Source organism: Momordica charantia (assembly GCF_013281855.1).
Source record: "Momordica charantia cultivar OHB3-1 chromosome 3 unlocalized genomic scaffold, Mcharantia_2.0 BLBB01000003.1, whole genome shotgun sequence".
NCBI classification, from domain to species: Eukaryota; Viridiplantae; Streptophyta; class Magnoliopsida; order Cucurbitales; family Cucurbitaceae; genus Momordica; species Momordica charantia.
Window position 1 is genome coordinate 22,448,903 of NW_028275161.1, and position 26,278 is coordinate 22,475,180.

The 26,278-nt window shown below is 33.7% G+C and overlaps 3 protein-coding genes and 1 long non-coding RNA gene across 5 annotated transcripts; 1 reads left to right on the top strand and 3 right to left on the bottom strand.

Annotated features, from left to right (window-relative positions):
* Nucleotides 1–1,917: 1,917 nt before the first annotated feature.
* LOC148212587 (uncharacterized) lies at nt 1,918–3,960 on the top strand. The gene is made up of 2 exons (XR_015789684.1): nt 1,918–2,495; nt 2,647–3,960. It is a non-coding gene; the product is annotated as an uncharacterized LOC148212587 (long non-coding RNA).
* LOC111008635 (alpha/beta-Hydrolases superfamily protein) lies at nt 2,664–7,987 on the bottom strand. The gene is made up of 7 exons (XM_022281380.2): nt 6,837–7,987; nt 5,730–5,768; nt 5,565–5,635; nt 3,995–4,059; nt 3,535–3,624; nt 3,362–3,454; nt 2,664–3,280 (listed from the first exon to the last, which is right to left on the bottom strand). The coding sequence occupies exons 1-7, from the start codon at nt 7,334–7,336 to the stop codon at nt 2,879–2,881; spliced, it is 1,260 nt and encodes a 419-aa protein (XP_022137072.1). The 5' UTR covers nt 7,337–7,987; the 3' UTR covers nt 2,664–2,878.
* Nucleotides 7,988–10,856: 2,869 nt separating this feature from the next.
* LOC111008674 (uncharacterized) lies at nt 10,857–18,088 on the bottom strand. Of its 2 annotated transcripts, none has more exons than XM_088121345.1 (6): nt 17,231–18,088; nt 16,871–16,947; nt 15,745–15,790; nt 14,652–14,820; nt 13,167–13,230; nt 10,857–11,119 (listed from the first exon to the last, which is right to left on the bottom strand). In XM_088121345.1, the coding sequence occupies exons 1-6, from the start codon at nt 17,712–17,714 to the stop codon at nt 11,042–11,044; spliced, it is 918 nt and encodes a 305-aa protein (XP_087977471.1). In that variant the 5' UTR covers nt 17,715–18,088; the 3' UTR covers nt 10,857–11,041. The 2 variants fall into 2 exon arrangements, with proteins under 2 accessions (XP_087977471.1, XP_022137120.1); XM_022281428.2 differs by having other exon boundaries at nt 10,857–12,494; nt 17,231–18,076.
* A 4,361-nt stretch (nt 18,089–22,449) lies between these two features.
* LOC111008740 (alanine-tRNA ligase, putative (DUF760)) lies at nt 22,450–25,089 on the bottom strand. The gene is made up of 4 exons (XM_022281534.2): nt 24,929–25,089; nt 24,690–24,834; nt 23,950–24,230; nt 22,450–23,493 (listed from the first exon to the last, which is right to left on the bottom strand). The coding sequence occupies exons 2-4, from the start codon at nt 24,825–24,827 to the stop codon at nt 22,662–22,664; spliced, it is 1,251 nt and encodes a 416-aa protein (XP_022137226.2). The 5' UTR covers nt 24,828–24,834; nt 24,929–25,089; the 3' UTR covers nt 22,450–22,661.
* Nucleotides 25,090–26,278: the final 1,189 nt, after the last annotated feature.

Here is a 26,278-nt window from a genome sequence, read left to right on the forward strand (position 1 = left end):
CTCCATGAGGTTCCAACATTTAAAGCCATCGGCCGATGCCCAGTTCCACTCGGACTTGAAACATGACACCAAATCCTTCATAATCCCTGAACAGAGAGGAAAGTAACCACAACACAAATCCAAATTGAAATTTTATTGACACCAAATCCTTCACTTGAAACTTGCAATGCCCATCATTAAAACTGAAATTTGTACTAGTATATGGTAGTTGGGAGATAACGTTGACAGGGTTTGGTTGAAGTGGCAAGAAGTTCTGTTTATATATTTATGTGAGAAAACAACTATGAAGAGTAAGAGAGAAAAAAGTCCATTCTCACTGACCTCGCTCACCAGGAGTCTTGTAACTTATTAAAAACTATGTTCTTCCCGAACTTAGATCGTGCAGAAAAGGAAAAGAAAATTCTAGCTAAACTCATCTTTCAAAAAGATGGCTTTCAGGGGTTTGGTTCTAAAATCATTATTGCAAGAAATAAATTTTTGCATAGAAACATAGAAATCATCTCTTAAAAAAAATTACACAGAAGTCCCAAAGCTATGGTATATTTAGAAACAGAATACGTAGAGGAAAGCCGCCCCCCTCCCCCTCCTGAGAGAGAGAGGTAGAGAAAACCCGTGGTATTCATTTAAGACAGATTCTGGGGGTGAAATTACCAATGCGCTACCCCAAGCTGACAATAACAGGTGTGTACGCAAAATACAAGACATGAGACTATGAGAGCATATATCACAACCAGTGCAGTCAATAAGACCTCTCGATTATATAGATAAAAGATACCAACATATCCAAGCAAAAAAGTACAAATAGTTATGCACCCAATGAACGCATACATATCAAGTTATTCAATGGCGTCAGAATGTAAAAGGAAGGAAGCAGGCAGAAGATAATGCACATCATTAAGTATTGCTGCAGGAAATACAATCGAATGGATGAGAAACTTACAAAATAAAGTAGCTGGAGTAGGTACCAGAACCCGAGCAAGCTGCAAAGAAAAATACGTCTCTCTCGACTCTGTCCACTATTGGGTTTTTTTCACAAGTGGGAGAGAGGAATCTAGAGAAGGAGAGAGATAGGAAAAAAAATTTCGTTTGCAATAGATTTTCTACTGCTCAGTCAACTTCGTTTGGAAGTCTTTTCTTACCTACAAGGTTATAATCTTTCACCTCTAAGAAATTCATTTGCAGAGAGCACTAACTAGGTGACTTTATTTCATTCCACCAGGAGCCTGCCTTTTCACATGAAACGTTTCGGAATGCAATCTGAACAACCTGTGGACTCTCTTGATGCAGATTCTAAGTTCCAGTGAAAAAAGAAGAACAGTGAAAGGAACCCCATAAGGATAAAAAAAAAAGAAGAAGAAAAGCTTAGAAGCATACCAGAATCCAGAATGCGAAATTAAAAAAAAAAAAAAAAAAAAAGCAGAAACAGAAGAGAACCTTATTAGAGGAACGTCATAATCTGCTTTTTCAAACAGAAATTATTCAGGGACAAAGAACTCGGAATTCAAATAAGTAGTTTTAGTGTTCTCTTAATTGTTCAGTTCCGTAGTTTTAAGTTCTTAACATGGACAACTTCAAACTATACCTCCCGAGATCTTTGTTACGAGAGACAGTTCAAGTTAAATTTTCATAACATCAGAATTCAGATCTTCCTTGCAAAGTTATGTCGAGAAGACTATTATTCATTTAAAGAAAGTTTGACGACATCTGTTCTTAAATAAGTTACTAAAAATATATAAGAGAGAACTTATGAAATAAATAAAATAAAGGTTCACGGGCAGGTTTGTGAAATCTGGAACTAAGAAGTCAGAGCTTCTATTTTATTTACCATGTGGATATGAATTAACTCATTAAAAAATACTTGAAGATAGAGAGAACTTCAATTCTTTTTTCTTTTGTCGTTTACTGTCACAAAACTAAAGGAGAGAGAGCCAGAAGAAGAAGAAGAAGAAATAGACCTGGGCTTATGAAATGCCAGATCCTGTTGCATAGAGACGCGTAATGATGATCCGAAGCACAACCTCCTACGAAGAGCAGACGAGAATTACGCTCAAATTTCGGCCATTATTAGTGAAGCTTGACCTGAAACCCTAGAAGATCAACCGCTGAAGTACGCGAACGAAAACAAAATCTAGGTCAACTATATGTTTCTCTGTGATCTCTCACAGACGAACTCTCGAGTTCCGCACGTCGCGGAAAATGTAACAAGCGGCAAACACGAAGGAGAAAGTGGAAGAACTCGAACATTTCTCTCTACTCTGTCCTTCCATTCGACCCTCCAATTTCATTCGTTGTTATTCGAATCGAACACTTCATCGAGCTTCTTGCATCACTCGGAAAGAAATTCCACCGATTTCTTCTTAAAGCTTGATGATTTTTAATGGAGATTCACGTACGTCTTCGGTTTCTGTGATCACCCATCATCGGCGATCTTCAATGGTCCTCCGATAGCAGCGATCTTTCGCTCGGTTGGTGGCGGACTTGAAATTAAAATTCGGGTAAAATTACATTTCCCCCCTTCAATCTTTAAAATTTTAGACAACGCCCCACACCATATATCGTTATTCCAAAATTACCCCATATATCGTCTGATTAAAATAAATTTCAGTGGTCCATTGACAATTTTTTTTTTTTTTTTACTATGATAAGATTAAGAAGCAATGAAGGAGCAGAACAGGCAAAATAGCCAGCAATTTCCTCATAAACAATTGACAAAGTTCATAAACATTTGTAAGATTATCGACATGAAAGAAGAAATTCTGAGCTTTATTCAGCCACAGTAGCCGCCACCCAATGCCACAGCCACAGCCACAGCCACAGCCATGCCCCTCATAAAAACTCCTCCCAGATCAAAAGAGAGAGGAAAAAAGAGGGTAACATCTTACAATCTACTATTTATCCATTCAATTATGTCACTGATGATACTCTGTCTTTCTGGTTCAAAGAGGAGATCATGTAGGAGGCCTTGAAGCAATCTGATGGATTTGTCAGTTGAGGAGGCTTCTATGTAAAGTTTTTGAGAAGCTTTTGGGTCAGTTACTTGGTCGACAGTCCCATGGAGAACTAAAAACGGAACGCGTATTTTGCTTAAATTCTGCTGCAAAAACGATGAGATTTTGAGGATTTCGTAACCGGTTCTCACACGGATCGATCCTGTGTAAACTAGAGGATCAGAGTACTTAGCCACCAATGCATCTGGATCTCGAGACACCGGCATGGTTGTGTTGTTTGCAGCGCCAACTTGGAGAGTTGGCAACAGCAATGAGACTATTGGCGCAAGGACCTACAACCAGAAGGAGCAAAAGGATGACAATTAGACAGATATCAAAACCAATCCCTGTCAAAGGATATGAGTTTCACTGACCGCAAAAATCGGATGGGATGGTTGAACTCCAACTGCAGGTGATGTAAGCACAACTCCTGATATGCAAGAACTGATACTTGGGTCGATCACTGCCTGAGGAAGTAGAATAATCGATTAAGAATCAGAAGAATGTACCATATTTGCAAGCACACCATCATTTGTATAGATGATACCTTAAGAACAATGGCTCCCCCTGTGGAGTGTCCAAATAAAAAACAAGGCAAGCCCGGGTTGTCAGCCAAAACCTTCTGAAGATATGATTTCTGCCATGTATTCAAATAGATAGACGATCACATAAGCTAGCCAGATATGGTAGTCACCCCATGATTTATTTTCTTTTAACTCACACACCAACACTAGAAAACTGTACGATAGTGGTAAGAAATGTGATGACTGGTGTATAATAGTTTATGCTTATTTTAGTCCATTTAATATATATTAGTTAAGTTGTTGATTCGAGTTAATTAGTTTACATTAAATTGTTAATTAGTATGTTAGGGTTAGTTAGTTATTTTATTGTAAGGCTACTTGCATTTGTAATAGTCCATTTTTGGATATTATTGAACAATATTAAGGATTTTAAAGAAGGTTTTCTCTCATCGATGTCATTTATAAATTTGTTGCATTACATACCAAATCAGAAACAGCATCATCAAGAGAATGAACATAAGCATGCAACCCATCGCTCCCACCGTGGCCTGTAAAGAAGCAAAGAAACTTGATAATCATCATAACCACAGGATATCTGAAGAGTGCAGATTTAGAGCCCCTGACTTCTATGCCTTCCAAAGCGATGAAAGCGCGAAGCCACTAAGTAGTCAAAGACGAGAGGTTTCAAGGAGTTTTAGTAACTATTCAGATGGTTATTAATAAGTGAAAGTTTTTGAGGTCATGCATTGGTCGATTTAATGTGTCATAGCAAAGTTATCAAGGCTCCAGCCAATCTTCCAAAGGATTTTCCCCCTTTTTCTAGTAAAATTACACATTATCGCACAGACTCAGATAACAATCTTACTCTATAAAAAGGAGCTTCACATGTTACTTTTTTGCACCGGCATCCCAAATGCCTTATCCTGCAACATCCAAATATAGATGCATTGTTGAAGAATTGAAATCTTTAGACTAAGGAAACAGTAATCGTATATAAATTTAAAAAAAAAAAGGAAAAAAGGCAAAATGTCTGTGTATTTGAAGGATGTAAGGTTGTATCATAAAAGCAAGGCCTTTTCGCTTGGAACCTCATAAATTCAAAATCAAATCATTTAGACTGTATTTGAAAACTATTTTGTTTTTAGATTCCTTATTTCCAAAAATTATGTCGGCTTCATTACCATTTCTTTGGTAGCTTTCTTAAAAAACACATTTGATTTATTAGACAAATTTCAAAAAAAAAAAAAAACTCCACATTTTAGTTTTCGGAACTTACCTTAGATTTTGAAAATGTTTTTCATTGGAAGACAACAAACCAAAAAAACACACAAGTGAAAGTAGTGTTTATAGATTTTAACTTTCAAAAACAAAATGGTTACTTAGAGAGTTGTCTGGTTCCAAATTGAATAGATGAGTACATAAGAATTATTTGTCCGAATAGGACCATAAGCCACCAACAGTGGGGACCCGTTGGATGCATTTATAGGAGTCCACGTCTCTTGAGATGTGTTCTCCCATTTGTGAGCCCCATGGAGGACAATAAAATCAGTATAAATCAAATGTAAAAGTTCTTCTTTTTCTTTGCTCATTGCTTTCCGGAGTGAACAGGGCTATCATTGTCCTCCTTACCTCTTTCATCATATACAACTAAACTTTCTAAAAGCTAGTAAAAACTGGTTTAGTCATCAACATTTCAGCTAAAAGTGTGAAACAATTAGAAGTATGTACACGTCTACTACTTTTACAAATTGCAAGCACAGCTAGAGATATCCACTGGACTGCTATCTGCTAAGATCCTGACTAAAAGTTGATGAAAAATTAACGAGGGAACTGTATGTAACTGATAGCATTTTTTTTATAAGAAACCGAACTTTTCATTTAGGAGAATGAAAACAAAATAGAAATACAAGGGTATACAAAAACAACCCCCAAAGAAAAAAGCCAGACTATATGTAACTCATAGCGTTAATAAAGAAAGCAAAAAGGTTGAAAGACTAAAGAACACGAGGAATCTACAAACATGTAGAAATGTCAAAAGAGTTAGCACACTTACCAATCCAATCCATGCCAAAAACCTTGTAGCCATTTGCATTTAGTTGCTTGGCAAAATCACCGTATCTACCACTGTTACAATAATTGAAGCGTCTTTACTGTTTATTGCCATGCATTATAGCAGTCCAAAGAAGCAACAAATAATTTGAAGGTACAAGTCACAAACCTGTGCTCATTCAGTCCATGCAAGAGAACCACTAGTCCCCTACAAAAGACATAATACTATAACAGGTTAAAAATACTGTAGAAAATGACCCCCCAAAAGAAAATAGAACACAACTCTGAATCTTAAGTATTTAATTCTTCATCAAGTTGCTACCTATAGTGTCACTGTCAATCTCAAACAATTCAATACATCGAAAGAACGAGAAATCTTTTCTTAAATATGCATCTAACAATCACAGGAGAGGTAGCAATATTGTGGTACAGAAATCTCAAGTTAATTGAACTATGGTGATTATTGAGAACTAATACAAATACCATAATTATGAATTTATTCGAAACATTTTCTCAAACTTCCTTCATATCAACATCAGGTAGACGAGGCCAAACGAGCAGTTCAGTGCTCAAAGCTAAATACAGAGGATAGTTCTTGTTAGGAGTCAGAGACAAACTGATATTGCAGAGAATGGACAACGAAGGGGACTTCCTGATCTAAGACAAGAAAATATTTTATTTTTCTAGGACCACTGATATCCTTGGAAATAGGTCCTGCTCATGGATAAACCAGGCAACCCCACCTTATCCAAAAAAATTACTCAATGTGACAACACAAAGCATGGTCATCCCTTCCTAACTATTGGATGCATAGTTAAGCTCCAATTCCTTTATTTAAATATTTAACTACACGGGTAGTAGAAGTTCTCTTGAATTTCGCAAATTTAACTAAGCAGTAAATGATACACGAATCCCCCGTCGTTCTTGGACTCCAAAAGAAAACAGAAAAAAAAAACTCTTGAATTTCTGATGTGACGTAGTTTTCTTCACTAAATATTTTTAACAAATATTGTCCATTTTTCCTACAACATAAATTCACCAACCACATTATTACAGCCCTCAAAATAATTACTCCACCTTACAAATTGAGTACCACAGGATAACTTTACTTCCATATAAAACCAATATTATATCTGTATAAATCTATCCATTTATTGAATGCTCATGATTCCCAAAACCTAGAGGTCAATAAGTCAACTGAAAGAGAGAGAAAAAAAACAACTAATGTTCTTAGAGCTGGAGGAAAAAAATTGGCATTAATCATTAAATCGATAACCTTATCTCCACCGATACAGGCGTCCACGATTGGGTAAAGGTCGTATTTCCTCTCGGGGTTTGGAAGAGAAGAAACTCTCGCACCGAGTCCTCACAGCAATCCTCAAGCACCCTCCGAATTGCCAGAGCTCTTCTCACCGCCACCTCCTGATCCACCCCCGCCGGCGCCGGCGCGGTCCCGTTGGTGTTATTACTACTACTGCTCTTCCTAGACACGATCGCCGCCGGCACCCTGACCGTGGCGCATTTTCTCTCTTGCTTATCGTCTTTGGGCTTCTCCACCGACGACAGAGCGATGGATTGCGCGCGCTTCCGGCCGCGGAAAGGCACTAACAACAACAAAATGAAGGCATTAACCAACATAATCAGACTCTTCAGCGCGCGCATCGATAGCAACGCGTTTATGCGGCCACTCGCACCGGAGGTCAGAATCAGCGATGAGGACGACGATGAAGATGACAACAGCGTGGGATTCCCCTTCACAATCGGCTCCATAGGCATTATTATTATTATTATTATTATTCCCTTTCGCTGATTGCAAACCCTCACGTCTCTCTCTCTCTCTCTGATCCCCCTCGAGAAAATATTTCACTCCTTCCAATGTTCAACACTCGTTCTCATTCAGAACTTAAACAGAGAAATAAGAGATCCAGAAAAGAAAAACAAAACCCCCAAATTATCTTCCCAATCGATGAAATTTGGGGATGTTGCTAAATTTAGCCCTTACTCCAAATAACACCCTCAAATTTTAGAAACGAAATCCAAAACAAGTAAATGAATTCGCTGGACTTGGAACAGAAACCCGTCGAGAATTTTTCTTACACAGCCAAAAACGTAGAAGAAAGAAGGAAATCCCGAGAGCTCGCATCTATGTTAATAAACTAAAAACATGGGAATCTTCGAGAACGAAAAATTAAATACAAATCTCAAATTTTTGTGGACGACTGGGATCGCGTTGTCCACCTCAGTGTGACACGTGGCAAATATGCGGCGTTGGAAGGCGTTTTTTTGGAGGTTGGAACCGGTCAGACTCGTCCACTAATTTCCAGAAATTTTGATATTCTTCCACGTGTAACTTCCCTGGTGGGAGTGGCTTATCTTGCCGGGACACGTGTCGAGCTCTTATTAGCGAGAGTGCGGATATAAAGATACGCGTCCAGTTTTAGCCACTTCTTTTAATTGGTGTGGATAAGCTGAAGCGAGTACGGTGTCGAACGCGACGTGGACATATCAAGAACGTTCTGGAGAGGCGTGGCGATATAAATAATTGAATCAACTGGAGCTTGGTCAGATTCCGGCCGTTGAATCCGCAGCTGGGCTAAGCCCAAAACAGATGGCCCAACTAGCCATGGGCCATGATAATTGTTTCAAATATTCATAAATTTTACAGATAATTTGGAAACTTATTTTCACAATATACCATATTTATAAATTTTATCTAGATTTAAAACTTTTTTCGAAGGTCAAATTTACCCTTATTTATGGTATTTATATTTATTATAATTAGTCTTTTATTTAAATGTAAAAGATTAATATTCCAAATTTTATTTGGTAAACATTAAATTATTATGGGACCTGAATCAATTATTCTTATAATCCATTCTAATTTACTCCTTAATATATTCTACTAAAGAATGAAATTTATAACAAAATATTCAATTATTTACATAATCCTCAAATTTACTCCTTAATATATTCTACTAAATAATGAAATTTATTACAAAATATTTTTTCATTTAAATTTCAATACTATAATCATTATAACATATACTTATATTTATGTATGTATATGTATATATGTATGTATTATCTATATATATATATGGAGATATAAACTATATCCGACTACCTTTTCATTTATATGGAAATATAAACTATATCCAGCTATAAACGTAAACAACATACACTCAATAATGGTGATATAAACTATAGTCATTATAACATACACTTATATGGAGATATAACCTATATCTAGCTATAAAGTATATATGACTATATTCCTCTACAATTAACAAAGCAAATAACTTACAAACCTTCCTATCGACCACCAGACAATGGTCGGGATAAACGGAGGACTCGAATGATCAACGGGCGGCCAACGACAAAAAGGAAACCTCGGGATAAACGGACGGAAACAATGGACGAATGGTCGGAGACGAATTAGAAGCTAGATGGACTGTTCCGACGACGAGTAAGAACGGAGACGATGGTCGGAGACGAAAGAAAGCGGACGGTGGTCGGAGACGAAGGAATGGATGGAAACAGAAGTACAGAGGAAAAAGAAAAGTCGGAGGAATGAGGTTTTCGAATTTTTTCAATAATGGAGGATTTTGGGGATTTGATATTTTTTTTCTTTTGGAGGGTCTAATTAGACAAAATTTAACGGATTTAAAATGTAACATCGCAAGTAATCAATTTTGGATTTTAAAAATTAATTAATATTGAGATGTAGATACAAAAGGGTATATTAATAAATTAGGTGATGGGTATCATTTTAAATGAAATTGTTTCATGACAAAATGTAAATTTTACACCTTCAATCATTTTATGTAATTATAGTATATAAATAGTGTACTAATCCCTAAATTTTAATAGTCTCTTTCTCATCCATTTAATTTATGTAATTTAATAACAGTAATTGACATTTACCTATTCTTCAAGATCCGATTCGAACCCAGAATTAAAAAGAACACAAAATTAGGAGTTAAGAGATAATTTTTAATTATCATTTGTTAGCTTAGGAGATATTATCTAATATTTTAGTAGATGTGAGTATACGTGGCATCAAACTACACACAATAAATAATTTTTAAAAATACATTTCAATTTTCACACGTATCATGCTGATCAATCGAATGTCAAATCGTAGAGAACTAGCTAAACCTTTTTTTTTTCTTTTTTGTGAAAAAAATGTTTTTATTTATTTACCCTTTGTCCAGTTGCGAGTTGCTCACTGGAGTCTTCGAGCTGGCAGGTGGATGGTGAAGGAAGATGAAAAATGGAAAGGGGCAAATGAGTAATTCACATTTTAGGTTTTACTCTTTAATAATACTCAATAAAGGTTGTAGAAAATAAATGAAATAGTGTGCGCCAGCCAATGCTCTGTGCACGTAATTTCTCTTTTGGAAAAAAAAATATACTATTTTGGTCCTGATTTTTCAGGTTACTTTACCCTTTTTATTTTACTTCCCCCACTTTTTTTAATTAAAAAATATATCCTTTATTTATTTTTTTATTTTTAATTCAACACTTCATATAAAATTGATTCGAATTTCTCACTTTTTAATTTAAAATATATATTTTAAATAGTTGATCTATGATATTGTTTGTAAAATATATATATATAGTACTTAATACTTTCCTTAGAAAATAGGCTACCTTCTACCAAATTTTTAAAAATACCTACTTTCTATTGCGAGATAGTATCAAAGTCAATCACTTATATTATATATATAAACTTATTAAAATATTAGTTGTGTTCCTTATAGATAGAGTTTGGTTTGAATTTAAGATGTGAGGATTAAGGACACCTGTCCTTCTCTCATGGTGTTTTTTATTTTTTATTTTTTATTTTTGTTATTTTCTTACCATTGTATTTGCATCTTCTTATAATTATTTTTATAGATTTTTTATAGGTTATTAATAGTTCAAATTCTCACTTTGAGCATATGATGAACATAAAAATTCTTGGCTCTATTTTGTCAATATTCAAAAATGCTTTTGAGCTTTTTTCATAGTGCAAAATCCAAACTTGATATCAAATAATGCATGAATATAAGGGAAAAAAGAAGGTAAATAAAGTCATGGTTTCACATTTAAATAGTTGGCATAAAAAGTAGACTTTGTTGAAAAGCATTCAGAAAACTGATAGATACTTTGGGGGAAAGAGACATCACATTTAGCTTAGTATAGTAGCTAGCCTACTCACCACGTGACTAACATTTTCTTTTTCTTTTCTTTTTGTTCCATAGTAGCCACTTCAGTTACGTATATTTGATTTTTTTCCTTTTCATTGGGAGAAGAAAACAAATTATCGTTTTGATGGTATTTATATGAGCAATTATAACTAATGAATGATGAATTTCGAACTTGACACGTAACAGAGTTATATGTCTTCGAACTACAAGTCAGGTGACTAAACAAGAGGTCTGATTGACTGAACTCTCCATGCTTTGGGTGGAAACTGTCCAAGTGCGCTGCTAATCACTAAGCGAATTCTGCATCAAAGATCTCGTGTGGTACAACTAAATGCACGATCCGAGCATTGTAACTGGTTCTGTGTTTCTTTCAAATAAATACCAAAAGGTAATGTTATTGAGGTACGATCGTATTTGATTATTCATTCAAATTTCGAAAAGATTGAGAAATGACTTAGGAGTGCTAATATGTTGTTTTGCTAATCATCTGGAGTTGAGTACTTTGGTCAAATTTTGACTGAAAGAGTAATCATCATATATCAATCATAGATTTCTTTTTCAATAATTACAGGGTGATCCAATTATTAACTTTTAAAATGATAATAAACATCTTATCTACTAAACTATGTTCAGATTGATATATATACTAATTGTTAATGAGTATTTTATAGAACAGCTATTTAGAAAATATTTTTTAACTGGAACAAAGTTCGGTAAAATACATGCTCGAACAATTTTTTTAAAGCTTTTATCTTTTGTTTTAAAAATAAATATTTTTATTACAGGTGGCTTGGTTTTATGCTAGAATATTAATGTAGGGACTGAATTTTCGAAGTTATTATAAATTTATAGTCAATGTTTTTCAACTAAGACCATTAACATGGTCTATAAAAAAAAGAAAGAAAGAAAAGTCAAGTTAATTAAACTATAAATGCAGTCACATATTATTTATTTAAAAAAATCAATATGAATTTAACTCAACCAATTAAGGTATTCATCTCAATTTAAATCTTCAGGCCACATATTATTATATTAAAAAAAACAAAGTTAGTGGTGTAGAATTAATTTAAGTTTCAAATTTTCTTCGTTTCTACTTATACTTTAATAAAAACAAAAATTCCTATAAAATTAATTTTCATCTCTTTAATTCAAAAGGGTCCAAATAAAGTTGAATTATACTCGACAATCTCTCATAAATCAAATCTTTCTATATAAATCAGAATCCAATATGAAAAACTTTGGATTCGATATCATATGTAATAAATTAAAAATGAAAATAGTAGCTTTTTTAGTCATTTAAAAAAAAACAATCAAATCACCTAAAACAAACAAAACTTTGTCTAAATACAAGGAGCATCCAATTCCCTATATTCCATATAATCCACTACCAAAATTTATTCTATACCTTTTGCCCTTTTTCAATAAACAACACCTAATGCAGTAACTCACATCAATCACCCAAAAAAAAAAAAAAAAAAAACTTACAAATATAATATATTTATATGTCTAACTAATTAATTGACATGAACATTTATATTTAATTTTTCTTTTTTCCTATTTATGAAGTTGAGATTTGGTTGTTCCACAGCTAAAGTACTACATATTGAAAGAAATGAAATGAGGATGTGAAGGTTGGATTTTTAGTTGTGCCAATTGTGTCTCATGGGGAACTCTTTGCATGGATTGTTCGAGTTTAAATTTAATCCCATCAAGTTGTTTGAATGACCTAACTCATAGCTTTCCTGAAAAAAAAAATATATATATTTTTTTGTTTGTTAGAATGTTCGAGTTGAGTTCGTTTTGTACCTGCAATATTGTGATATATAAATATGATATTACAACAAAATGATATTTTAACATTTATGTTAAGTTTTTGTTAATAAATTGAAATTCTGTTTATTGTGGGTATGTTCAGTTTTTTTATTTGAAAAAGTATTTTTAGAAAGTAAAACACTAGATAATAAATCGTTAATAAACAATTACTATTTTAGTTTTTAAAATCTTGTCAAGAAAAAACACTTTTTCTTCCGTATATATATATTTCCAAAACCAAAGTTAGTAGGAAATAAACTTATTTTTTAAAAACAAAAATGGCCTTAAAGTTCAAATATAAAATAATAATATATAAGTTGAAACCATCCTTCTAGACTAAAAACTAACCTGAAAAAAAGAGTATATATATTTCTCTTTAATACTATTTTACTGAGTATTAACCTTAAGCATTCAATTTTCTACTGATTACTGCTAAAATTTTGATAGATATTTTTTTTTAATACATAAAAATATTTATATATATATATATATTTCCCTTTCCTACTCGAAGGCACAAATAAGGACGAACCAACGTCTAAATATTATATATATTGGCTAATTAGGATAAAATTATAAGAAATTTTTTCCCTAAAAGTTTATACCTCTGGTTGATTTTCTGATCCAAACACACTTGTACTTCTTGGAGATCCTTGCTCCCATGCTCTTCTGAAACAACATATAATTATCATAATCATTACCATAATCATAATTATCAAATTTTTTAGGTAATTTGGCCGTTGAGGAGGGAGAGAACAAAACACAAATAATGTTAAATATATATGTCTTTTACAATAAACAATTATATATGATATACTGAAATTTTTTAATACAATAATAATTGCACTACAATATAAGTGTACAGTAAATTAAATTCAAATTTCATAACACATACCTTTTCTTTTTGGGTAATGCTAGCATGTGAGACTATATATATAAAAGCTGTTTTTACCATTAATTTTAAGAGAAAATGGCCTAGAAAAAAAAGACTGCAACCTTCTGCTATGCCACTTTCATTTCCATCATTGTGTAAGCTGCTTCTTATTTTTCTTTTTCTTTTTCTTTTTATTTTTTTCTAACAAAGAAAAAATTATATGGTAAGGTAAGGTAAATGCCTATGTGGAAAAAACTAATTTTGTTTTTAATTTTTCTTTATACATCGTGACAATTTAGTCTTTATATTTTAAATTGGTAATAATTTAGTCTTTGAACTTCAATATGTAACAATTTAATCCCCTACCTCTGAATTAAGCGTTAATTTTTATTATATAATGATTTATTCGTGTAATCTATAAACACATTTGTTCTCGATCAATTTATCGGTCTACATTTATAAGAAACCCTATTTAATCTTAACAATATTTTTTTTCACAATAGGGAGTAAATACTTATCAACTTTAAACTACAAAGACTAAATTATTACCAATTTAAAAGCACAAAAGCTAAATCGTTACAGCTGCATAACCCAACTATTTAAGGTACCTATTTCCCACCAAAAAGTCGTGACTTCAAACCTTCATCTCACCCCACCCCCCACATGTTATACTAAAAAAACCGTGACAAACTAAAATCTAAGGACCAAATTGTCAGTTCAAGAATAGCAAATCGACCTATTTCAACAAACAAGATCTCACAAACTAGTCGTCTAAGAGTCGTTTCGGCATGCAAATAGACTCGTGTCAATTGGGATTACCAAGTAAAACTTATATATATTTGAGACCCCATGCTGGATGTGGGCAATCTCAAAGGCTACACAAACCATATCATAGAACCTCAGTCCCTCCAAAAACCCCACTTTTTTTATACCACATGAAACCATTTTTACAAATCAGAAATGGAAACATAGATCAGTCAAAATAAATGTATATGAGATGTTGAAAGAAAAGGTAGTAAAAGAAAAGGAAATGGGGAAAGTAAAGCTGTCACAAAGACAAAGGCAAATCCATATATGTATATATATATATATGTATATGTTGTGAACACTTTTACCAATCAAAAGGGCAAAACAAAGCAGCATGCTGATGCAGAAGACAGATAAAACAGCAGCATTAAATGCAGAGAGAGAGAAAAAAAATAAAAAGTTTAAGAACCTGGAAGAGTTGGAAAGGGTATTAATGGAAGATGTGGATCCAAAATTAAGATGAATATCAGCTGCCTCCAAAGAAGCAGTACTACACCCTCTTGTATGATTCAGCAAACAATTTGCTTCATGCTGTGGGTTTGGTGTTGCTGGCAAGAAATCTTCTTCCCCAGACCCTTCTGAAAATACCATTTTAATTTCCAATTATCTGTCTTCCCCATTGGTTAATTCACATTAAACAAAATTAATATAATATAATAGAGATCCCAAGAAAATAAATAAACCCTTTTAGTTTTCCCTTCTAGTGCAAATTACTTTCCTACAAAACCCTTTTAAAGTTAGGGCTCGAATAATGTGGCTCGCTCGAAAACACGGCGAATAACTTTTTCATGGTGGGAGAGAACCATTTCGGTTTTAGTTTTCTATTTTTAAAATTACATGTCTTTTACTATTTCAAAGTTTTTTCACTTTTGAATCCTTATCCAAATTTCAAAAACAAAAACAACTTCTTTTAGATTTTAAAATTTGTCTTTTTAGTTTATAAAAGATATATAATATATATAAAAAAAAAAGAAGAATAACGATTCTAAGATTAGTTAATTTATAAAAAAGAAAACTAAAAACCAAAGGGTTATGGAAATGTTTTGAAAAAATCTTTTTATCACTGAAACAAAAACTTCTCCTAATGGAAAATCTTGAGGCTGAGCTGGAACAATGTAGCACGGGTAATTTTATATTATTGAATGTGTAATAAATAAATATAAAATAATAGTTGGACTATAAATCCAATGGATATAAGAACACACCTTAATCTTTTTCCCCTTCCTTAACTTTCCCGGAAAATCTTGGAAACCAAACATGTCTTTTTAGGTTTTGAGATGTCATTTTGAATATGGATGATGATGATGGTATGCATCATGTTCATGGATGCATGTGAATGAAGTCACATGCATGCAAGACACAAGGCATAAATTAAAGCGGGAGAAGAATTTTTTTTAAAACAGCAAGAAAATTTTTATTAATTTATTCTTAATTAAGCTCGAAAGAAGAGAAGGGTTTAGTTTATTATTATGGGAGATTGCAAAGGAATTCGAATTTCATACCTGAAGAAGCTGTTTGTTTGTCGGTGTTTTTAACTGTACGATACATCTGAAAAGAGAAAAAACAAATTCCCACAGATAAAATATATGTGTATTGACATGAAAGTTAGAACAGAAAAAGGAAATTCATGTACAGTTTTGTGTCTGAAATAACGTTAATTAAGAACATTGACTTAATAAAACATAAAAGATTAATACTTTGAATATAATCTGAAAATTTCACCGCTGTTTATTCTACTTGAAAAAAAAAGGAAAAAAAAAACTTTTTTTTTTCTCTCCCTTCTTATATTACTCTCTTGGGGACTTGCAGGAGATTTTAACGTTAAGTCACGAGGTAAATATTATTCTTTCGCAACGAGGTTAAAAGTCAACCTCTTAAAGATGGTTTCTTTGGCAAGTTCTTAAGGTGTCTTGATCACATACTGACTTAAAGGTATCTAGTTCTAAGGTGAGCTTAATAGGAAAAACTCTTGATGTCTTCCCGATTTTAACCTTGGGGCAAGTGTACTTCGATTGTGAATGATAGTGTAACTTATATTAAAGGTTCCTAATTTGGGGCGTTGACGGCTACCTATCACTGTAACAGTTACATTGCAAGACTCATCATCGAAACTCCAATTAATGTGCTCCACAGGCTCGAATCGGAGAGGAGTATTCCCATTGCAAGCCCATTATGCAACTACCCGCCAAAGGGAAAGGGAAAGTTTTTTTTTAAATGGGTGTTGGGGATTTTGTTTGGTTAGTGAGAAATTAAAAAGAGGGTTTGGAAGTTTTTGTTTGGTGTGGAAAGTAAATGGGAGGGAGAGGGTTCCATTATTGAGAAATGATGCCTATTTCTCTCTCTTTCTCTCTCTCTCTCTCTCTCTAAAAGGAGAAATTGTCCTGTTTCGTAACTACACACAGACTTTTTCCAGCTTCTGAATCATTCATTCATTTATTCATTCAATTCCCTCGTCGTTGGCTTCTGTGCCACAGGGATTCCCAAAGTCTTCTCCTTCGCCCCACGTTCACACAGAAAAAATCAAAACTTTTTGCAGAGAATAACAAGAAGGAGAAGAAGAAGAGAAGAAGGGATATAAAATGGATTTCAAAAAAGAGAAAAAAATGGTGGGTTTTCCTCTAAACTTACCTGTAAATGGCTCTTCACATGAGCAAGTGTGAGATCTTTCACATCCATGAGCTCCAACACCGATTTTGGAGTCGCCCCTGTTAAAGAAAAAAAAAAGTTCATAAAAAGAACGTATAAATTTTTCCAAATCCATGCCTATATCATCACTCTAAACTTCTTGCAGTGTCATTTTCACAGGTTAAACTTAAAAGATTTGAGAAATTTTAATGCAACTTTCTTTGAACTAATCAAAGGATTATTGCCATATTCAAACAACTGTTGGATGCTGGCTCAAAATCAAGCGTTATTTTGACCCTGAAATAAATTTTCGAGCTTTCAGGGTTCGGTGATAGTTTAGAAATTAAGAGAAGGAAAAAGTACTTTCATGGCCACCAAGGAGTTGAACAGCACGAATAAAACGAGAATGAAGAGAAGAAGTCCATCTCATTCTTGGTGCCCTACTGTTCCTTCTACTCTGAATCCTCGGCATAAATCTTGATCTATTGTAATTATAATTACTGCACCCTAATTCCGAAACCCCAAAATGGGGATACGACGTCGTAATTTGATTCTGAAGCTCCATTGTCATCGCCGCCGGCTGTTGAAATGCCCTAAATCTAAAACAGCCCCCCGCCGGAGACGACGACGACAACCCATTGTTGTACACCGGAATTCCTCTGATGGGTCGGAACCGATCGGCCGACATGTCTTTCTCCGCCGCCGCCGCCGCCGCCGGATTATTGGAGAGAGAGAGCTCAGTGTCAACTTGAGGGATTTGAGCTAATTCTTCCCAAATATCAAAGGAAGATGATGGAGGGCTTATGTGGAGAGAGAGATCAGGAACAATCATTCCTTTCTCTAACATTTTTCTTCTATATATAACAAAACTTCTCCAAAGAAAGATGAAGATCAGACAAGATCTAATAATAACCTTGGAAAAGGTGGGATTTTTTGAAGTGGGTTTCGTTAGGTTTTTATGATGGGATGATGGGTTCTTGGATTTGAGGGAAAAAAAGGAGAAGAGGAAGAAGATGAGAGGAAAAGAGGAAGAAAAGAGAGGGTTTTTGGATGAGAAATGAGTCAGAAAGCAAAGGGAGTTAAGTAAAAGGCTTAAAAAGAGAGTGTTGAGAGTGAGAAAGCTAGTTTTTAGGTAATGAATGAAGGAAAAGGGAACGAATTTTGTGCTCCACAAAACAAAACAAACATCCTTCAAAGTTTCAAGTTTTAGAGAGAAAGAAAGAAAAAAAAAATGGAGAGAGTATGTTTAGGAAAGTGACACTTCAACAAATAGACTGTGTGAAGGTCTCTTTCTTATTTTTCTCTCTCTCTCATGCATTTTTTTAATCCTTCTTAGTCTTTGTAGGAGGGAAAATTCCCCCCTTTTTGCAAACTCTTTGCATTTTGACTGCCTAGAGAGAGAGACATTGTTCATGGTTTTAAGAGCAAAGAAAACAATTTGGTCCCCTAATGCTGATTTTGCAATATTCTCTTCTAAATTCTAGTGATTTTTCCAATAATTTTATAAGGATTCCTTTAGTTGAGACCCATTTGATAGAAACTTTTCCACATTGGTGAGAAAGATTTACTCTTGTCTTTTTCTTTGATTATGTACTTTTTGGCTAAATTTTATTTGCATGTTTACAAGGATGGATGGATTGGAGCATGACAAAATCTATTTTATTATGATTCTAGTTATGGGTATGTTTTCTTGAATTAAATCGTCCGTCTTCTTCTCGTCCTATTGTCAGTTGCTTTACACATTCCATAATTTTCAGACGGTCCTATATTTTTCTTTGTGTATTGTCTATTTCACTGATCCATTCTCCTTTCATTTCTTTACCTCTATCGATATATTGTTTTCTTCGTTTACAATAGGGGCTTATCTCATGTACTCGTAATATCTCTTTCAAACGCAAAGTCATCTTATCCTCGGACAAAGTTTTTTTAATTTAATCATTATTTGGAAAAAAAAATCTTTAATTGATCAAAAGGGAGAGTTAGATATGGAAGAATGATTCTTTTATACAATGTTATTGTTTTCTTCAGAAATTGAATCACAACTCCAACAAAAAGGTTTCCGATTCTAGATCAACTTTCAAAGGTAGCTCCAATGCCACTTCTTTCTTTCACTTTTGTATGTTATAAGGTTGTACATGAAAAAGAAAATTCCATCATATCGGCCTTTTAAAAAAAAAACAGTTTAAATTTTTAGTTCAGTAACTCGTAAGGATAGGTCTTCGAACTAGAACTTTCGATCTTTTAATTGATTGACAAGAAATTACATAATTAATTGTAATTTGAATTTTGAAACAACCAAAAAAAAGGTTTGGAATTAAATACATTAAAAGTGACAGACGTGAACACTAAACCAAATAAGATAACACTGAAAATGGGATGTTTAGAATTAAGCATATTATGGGAGAATATTTTAGGGAAATAAAAAAGAATGGTGGGTGTAAATTGTAATTGTCAAGAACAATGATTAATGAGTGGACCCATTGACCTGAAATCTAGAGAGAGAGAGAGAGAGAGAGAGAGAGAGAGAGATTGTTCGGATTCATATGGTTGTGGAAATTTAGAATGAAAAGAAAAGCCCTAATTTTGCTTCTTCTTCTTTTTTTTTTTCTAATTCCTAATTTTGTGTTTATTTATTTATTTATTATTATTTTTTTGTAAGTTTGCTTTCTAAATATTCTCTTCAAATCCACACGGGCAACCACTTTGTGAAGAGCATATTTTGGGTTTATTTCAGTTCGCAATATTCCTGTTCTTTTATTCGTTTTTAAAAGGAAAAAAAAATCAGATACTAAGAAAAATATGTCGATATTTATTTCTCATTTTTTGTTATTGAAAAAAGAAATATAATTAAATACATTTAATAACTATAGAATGTTTCTTGTTTTATCAAATTAAAATTTTAGGTGATCGGAATTCAATTTTTACTGTATTCAAATTTGTTGTGTTATATTAATTACGTAAGTTTAAAATGATTAATTTTTTTTAACAAAAAATGTTTCTTTATTTAAGTTATTAAATTACTGAAAGCAGGAAACAAAAAGTTATATTTTTCATTTCCATTTTTCTATATTCTTTTAGAAGATTTCTTGACGATGAGGAAAAAATACATATAAAATACTTAAAACTCCTTTTATATGCACTTAGTTCTATTCATCCACACATTAATCAATTAAAATTTTATTCACTTTTTCTCACTCTCTCTCTCAATTATTGGGTTTATACAACATTTTTCAAGAAAAATTATTTTTTTAGAATAGAAAATGTGAGGATGGAAAATTGAACATCCAACCCATCTTTAGATGAGTATCAGTTAATTTAATTAACGGCTTAGTTAAGTTCATACTTGAAGTTGAACCAATTTATGTATGAGACTCAGTTTCAAGTAATAATTTCCATAATTATGCAATGGGATTAGAGAAAAGATAATATTTTTTGGTAGGGAAAGTCCAAAAGAACATCTTTTTTCACCCATCATTTCATTATAAATCCAAATCATTTCCTTTCTTTCATTCAGGGTCTATGATAGCTTGAAAGAGGAATCTATTTACCTTTAAGGTTTTTTTTTTTTTGGAGAAGAAAAAGACATTAATTAATTAATTTAATAGCTTGTTGTTTTTATGGACTGTAAAGATTTGCAGAGCTTCTGTAATCCATGAGACTGATCTAGAAAGAAACAAACAAAAAGAAGACTCCATTTTGAGGGAAATTAAAGCAAAGAGCTTGTTAGTAAAGAGAATATACCATGTCTACTTTACTTGGAATTCAAAAAGATAACAATGATTTATATCAAAAAGAAAAACTTTGATAATTTCCATCTCTCGCAGAGAGAGGGAAAAAAAAGGAATTAAATTATCGATACTTTACCGATGGATTTAAATACTATTTTGATTATTGTACTTTTTACTTTAGTCCATTTTTATCTATGCAATTTTAAAACGTTTATTTTTTATATATCTATGTACTTTCAATTTTATTCATTTTAGTCACTCAGTACTTTATAACGTCTGTTTTTATCCCTGAACTTTTTAAAAAGGATTGATTTGATCCTTATTCCCAAAATTTTGACTGAAATTTACACACAATATAGAAATCCTTCAAAACTAGTATTTAAATCTTACCAAGAGAAAAGAAAGAAATAAAAAAAATGAATGAACCAAAACAATCCCCTTTTAAAAATAGGAATCAAAATGGACAAACATACCAAAATGAATCAAAACAGGATGTGGATGGTGGAGCTAACAGGGGTCGAAGAAGTTAATGCCTGATGGGCAAAGTGGGAAGGAATGGAAAATATCCAAATTCCATTATTAAAATATATATATATATATATATATATATAAGAAATGGGATGGGGTGAGTGAGCAATAAAATAAAGGGCACATAAATCATAAATGAAGAAGAAAGAAAGATTGGGTGTAAATTTCGAGGAGATGGGAATTGGATCATAAATGAGTTCGAGAAATGATTTTGCAATCGATTGCTTTATGATTGAGAGAAAAAGAAACAACACCCATTTTTCATTTTTCATTTTTCATTTTTCAACAATTCCAACATATATATATATATATATATATATATATATATATATATATATATATATATATATATATATATGCTTTATGCTTTAAGCTTTTGACTCAAACAAAGCAACTAAAAATCTAGGCCACTGTGTTTTGCTTTTGGGTGCCTTTTGCTTTGCCTTTATTTCGGATCCTCTCTTTTTCTTCATATCCCAATACAAAAGGGAATTTCATTCACTTTTCTTCCTTTTTTTTTTTTTAAATTCTATTTGGAATTGGAACCCTCTTCTTCTCATATTAAATATACGAAAAAGAAAGACATCACCATGAATTATAGGAGAGAGACAAGTAAATTATTGGTCCTTTTCCTACATGTACTTCTAAAAATTACCTAAATTACTAAAATACCCTTAAACTTTGACGTTTCAAAACAGAGTCAAAGTTTTGTGCACAAGTCGAGGCAAACCCTAATAGAGAGAGAGAGAGAGAGAGAGAGAGAGTTGTTGTGTTGTGTGAAGAAAGGAAAGAGCTTTCACATCATGAAGAGAAGTGATTGGTGTGAGGCTGTGGATCAGAGAAGTCAGATTTTGTTGACTTTTTTTGTGATTATTTCGAAACCCAAATTTTCCCAAATCGTACTTCAAAACTGCGACTGTGAGAATGTTTCTTTCTCTCTATACAAATATTTTTCTTTCTTTTTTCAGCCAACTCGCCATCCCTCTTCTTGTACCATTTTCCATCTCATAACCTTACAAGTTTGGGATAAAATAATTCTGCTAAAATGCCAATAAGTAATGTAAAGTAGAATTTATTTGCAGATTAGTCACCAACTTTGACCGTCGTATTCTATTCTCCCCTGTCAACAAGAAAACAGGTACTTCTGGATGTGAAATTAGCCACAGAAATGGGTGAATTTTCTCCATCACTAGACATGACAATGTCCCTCTACAAATATCTTAACCCCGTGACTCCCTAATTAATTACTTCTGATGGAGCATGGGTTTTTGGGTTGTAGAAAAATGTTGTGTTCCAAATCCCAATGAAGTGGACAGAAGATGAAGATAATGAAATGGATCAAAGCGTTCTATTCAGAGAAAAAGGAAGAAATTTTAAACAAATCCTATTACATATGTTGTGAAAATTCCTGTAAGGCCTAAACTGAAACTCTCTCCCCCTACATTTCTATCTCCATGTTATTCAGACATAGGTGATAATATATACAGCATAACCCGCGCAGATTAATACAACATACTTGTGGCAGGAATGGCATTAACTTAGAGAACAACAAAATGGTACCTTGAATCCACGTAGCTTTCGACGTCCCAGAGGAAAGAGCCAAAAGTGACTGCTTCCAGTACCAATCCCTTCAGACCGCCAAAGCTGATTTTCAATAGTTCATCTTTGGAAGAATCGATGGTTCCCTGAGGTGTTATAGCGATCTCGGGTCTACCAAACAGTGCTTCTGTGTGCTTCTCGATGATGCCAACTGCCTCTTTGGATCTTATGGTTGCATATCTCTGAAGTGTCTCCCCATCAAAGGCCATGACATAGTTGCGCAATCTAGAAGGTTTTATACCTTGACCAAATCCCCCGAGGCCGTTCCCATCAGGCCAGGAAGAGATTTCAGGATGTGGCGGAACGGGTGGTGAGTTCTCTCCAATATGGGGTCTCACGTCCTCTCCAACAGCTTGATGAATTATACCCTCTTCTGTATTCAATGCTTTTGGAAGAACTTTCATAGTCTTCTCCAGCTGAAACCTCTGGTCGACTCGCTTAAGAAAGTAGCCATACATCACTGAAGCTGCATAGACCTGGCCAACTCTGAGTTTGCTTATTTGTGCTACTGAGGTTGAGTCACCAACCCTGTTCCCAAGGATGAGAGAAAGGTGGTTCTGGATCATTTCATATGCTTCAGGTGAGTGAAGATGCTCGAGGCTCTCATCATGAGCAGCCCAAGTGTCAACTCGACCAGAAACATCAGAAGATAAAGGGGTTATTGCAGGTATCAGGGGAACATTAGCATCCATGAATTTCTGTACGACCAAAGCATATAGGATTTCTTCTAAAACCTTTTTCCTTTCATTTGCCTTGACCTCAGCAATTCTCCTGATGATTTCAGAAGCAATTGAAAATATTAATACAGCACCCTCAACTCAAGCTACTTGGTTGATCTAGTGTCATGTTTAGCAAAAACAAAAGTGTAAACCCCAGAAGAAACCTTTTCGTATTTATGCACTACTCTCATTTCGAAGACAATTAAGAACTAACCACTTATTTCTAGGAGCATCAGAATGATATATTGTGCAACCTAAAAAGCATATGTAGCATTTTCCCATTCTATTAGTGCCCAATAGGTAGGCATTATTCAGTTGTATCCTCTCAATACCTCAAGAACCTTTGAAACCCCTACATTCAATAAACCAGGACCCAGAAATTTTATAATTTCATGTTTCCATGTCATTCTCCTCTATCTGATAATAAACAAAAACATTCACTGGAGAAGTATCCACGCCATTCTCATATGCATCAATAATATAATTAGCGAAAGGTATAAAAACTCACCTGTACAATACTAGATCAGTACCAGAACCAGAAGCCTCCTTGTTCCCCTCAGCATCACGGTCGATTTGAAGCTGGTCAAGTTGCTGCTCAACAGCAGCAGGGACTAGATGAGGATGGCTAACCAAGATCTGGGTCAAAAACTGTCCAATTGGAGACTCCAACTGAAGGGGCGCAATTGGATCGTCTGATTCAGATGACTCCGCATCCATGGATGCTTTAACTGCCATGCTTTTCCTAATTCCAGAGCCCAATTTCTTATTGCAGAGTTTTGAGTAAGAAACCTGAGGGCATAGTTGCCACAACCGATTAAATAAAAATCTTCTCAAAATTCTATCCATGAATGATAATGTTTTCCCCTCATCACTACCGATTGAGACTGACAAAAGTATAAATGAAAATGCATGCGCATGAATTTGACATACAAATTTATCGTAGATGTTTAAAACATGAAAACTTAATTTTGCAGGGCATAGAGTTAAAATTTAGTGCAAAGAAAACTCCCACATCACGTCACTGATTTACTAGCAATATAAATCATCCAAAAGCTCTCTTAATTGAACAAACCAATCACCATTAAGACCCCAAATAAACAAGTCCAATAACAAAATTGCAAACATAGCAAAACCGAAGCAACAAGACCAATCCGTTTCAGAAATTAAACATCAAATTGCAAGTTCCAAATCAATCAAGCAAAAATAGGAGGAAGAAATCCGGGGAAGCTACAAAGAAAACATTCTTACACGAATAGGGACATGAGACAGAGACGGAAGGCGCACAAAACCACGTCCGTTGCCAAAGACTTCCGATCTGCCGGTAGAGTTTAGGCGTGCAAAAGCTCCAGCGGGAGATCCAATCACACTTGCCATGGCAGCTTCCATGCGAGCCCTGCAAACATTAAGAAGTCTCAAGAGAACTGAAAACAAAAAGCCACAAATAAATGCCAAAAATAGAGAATATAATCGAGTGTGCGGAATTTTACCGATTCAAAGAAGACGATAGAGAGAAGAGGCGAAACCCTAAAAAATGGTGGTCGTCGCCGCCGCCGGTGGGATCGTTTCGGAGAGAAGAAATGGTGGAACCAAATAGCGCGTGCGCCAGCTGAACTCGAGTCCAACAACAACAACTGCCTCGTTCCACCAAGGCTGTATTTTATATTATAAATTATAATGTAATTAAATATAATATATGATGATTCACGGTCGATAATTTTAAATTATCAGTCACTTTAATTGAGATATATATATATATATATATATATATATATATATATTTGATGCATTTTATAAAGTTACACATTTATCGTTCTCAACTTATTACAAGATTAGATAGATTCTTTCGGATCATGTAATTTCGCTGACAGGATAGGATAGGAATGCGTTCTCTCTTTTTAAAACCATGTTTTTAATTTGGTTTATAAATTTATAATTATTAAAATTCATTAGCTTCTTCTTTTTCCTTTTTTGGTTTGAGCCTTGCAAGTGGATTTCAAATCTTTACTTTAGAGAAATTTTATAGAAGTTAAATTATGATGACTTTTTTTTTTTTAAATGTGGAAAGAAACTACCATTCGATCAGAAAGGGGGTTTGGGTTGGGCGATGTGAAATTGGGATAGTGTTATTATCTTGGCCGGCAACTAGTTCGTCAATGGGCGAAAAAGTGTGAAGATGTTGGAGGCCATGGGCATCTTGGAGGGCTTACAGAATTTGCTTGGTCGGGTGGCCTATCTGATCCTAGTAGATCTGATTCGGTTGAAGTGGTGAAGTTGCTTTGTAGGAAAGAAGATGATCTTACTAACGTAATCGTTGGGAGTTCGATATCTCAAAATGATTGACTATCTTAGTCTCTCAAGATTGTTCTCATGTTTCTTAATGAAGTTTTTTATCCAAAAAAAAAACCACAACTCGATTTTAACCTAAAAGGGGAGGAGATCTATGGCTTCTTTAATGTAGCCATTGTTGATTTTTGTAAGGTCCAAATCAGCTTATTTAAGACATGAATTCGAGCAAGTCTAATTTCAAAATGTTGTTTCCGCAATTTCACCCCTTGAAAATTTTGAATTATCTATCTCAAACTCTGTTGATATTTAACCATGAAAAATGAAATTTGTGTCAAATTTAAGTTGCCTTAAATTTACCTACAATTTTTATATCATGTCGAAAACCAAAGTTCTAAAAAATGAAGAAAAGAAAATTCTTCTGAGTCTCATTTCGGAATAATATTTTTCAAATTTTCCAACAATCATTCTTAAACCGTCCATGGATGACTATTTAATAAAAGAAAAAAACATTTGTCACTTTATCTTCCTATTTGATTATTCCAACACGTTTG

What these genes read in the sequence shown, in the direction of transcription:
- LOC111008674 (XM_022281428.2), bottom strand. Translation starts at nt 17,714, where the DNA reads ATGTTAGAGAAAGGAATGATTGTTCCTGATCTCTCTCTCCACATAAGC. An exon ending in ATGTGAAGAGCCATTTACAG is followed by an intron (nt 15,791 to 16,870) that starts GTAAGTTTAGAG and finishes TTCTCTTTTCAG; the next exon opens with ATGTATCGTACAGTTAAAAA. An exon ending in ACCCTTTCCAACTCTTCCAG is followed by an intron (nt 13,231 to 14,651) that starts GTTCTTAAACTT and finishes ATGTTGTTTCAG; the next exon opens with AAGAGCATGGGAGCAAGGAT.
- LOC111008740 (XM_022281534.2), bottom strand. Translation starts at nt 24,827, where the DNA reads ATGGAAGCTGCCATGGCAAGTGTGATTGGATCTCCCGCTGGAGCTTTT. An exon ending in TGTCTCATGTCCCTATTCGT is followed by an intron (nt 24,231 to 24,689) that starts GTAAGAATGTTT and finishes CTATGCCCTCAG; the next exon opens with GTTTCTTACTCAAAACTCTG. An exon ending in ACTGATCTAGTATTGTACAG is followed by an intron (nt 23,494 to 23,949) that starts GTGAGTTTTTAT and finishes TGAAATCATCAG; the next exon opens with GAGAATTGCTGAGGTCAAGG.
- LOC111008635 (XM_022281380.2), bottom strand. Translation starts at nt 7,336, where the DNA reads ATGCCTATGGAGCCGATTGTGAAGGGGAATCCCACGCTGTTGTCATCT. An exon ending in CATGGACTGAATGAGCACAG is followed by an intron (nt 5,636 to 5,729) that starts GTTTGTGACTTG and finishes TTATTGTAACAG; the next exon opens with TGGTAGATACGGTGATTTTG. An exon ending in TTTTGGCATGGATTGGATTG is followed by an intron (nt 4,060 to 5,564) that starts GTAAGTGTGCTA and finishes GCTTCTTTACAG; the next exon opens with GCCACGGTGGGAGCGATGGG.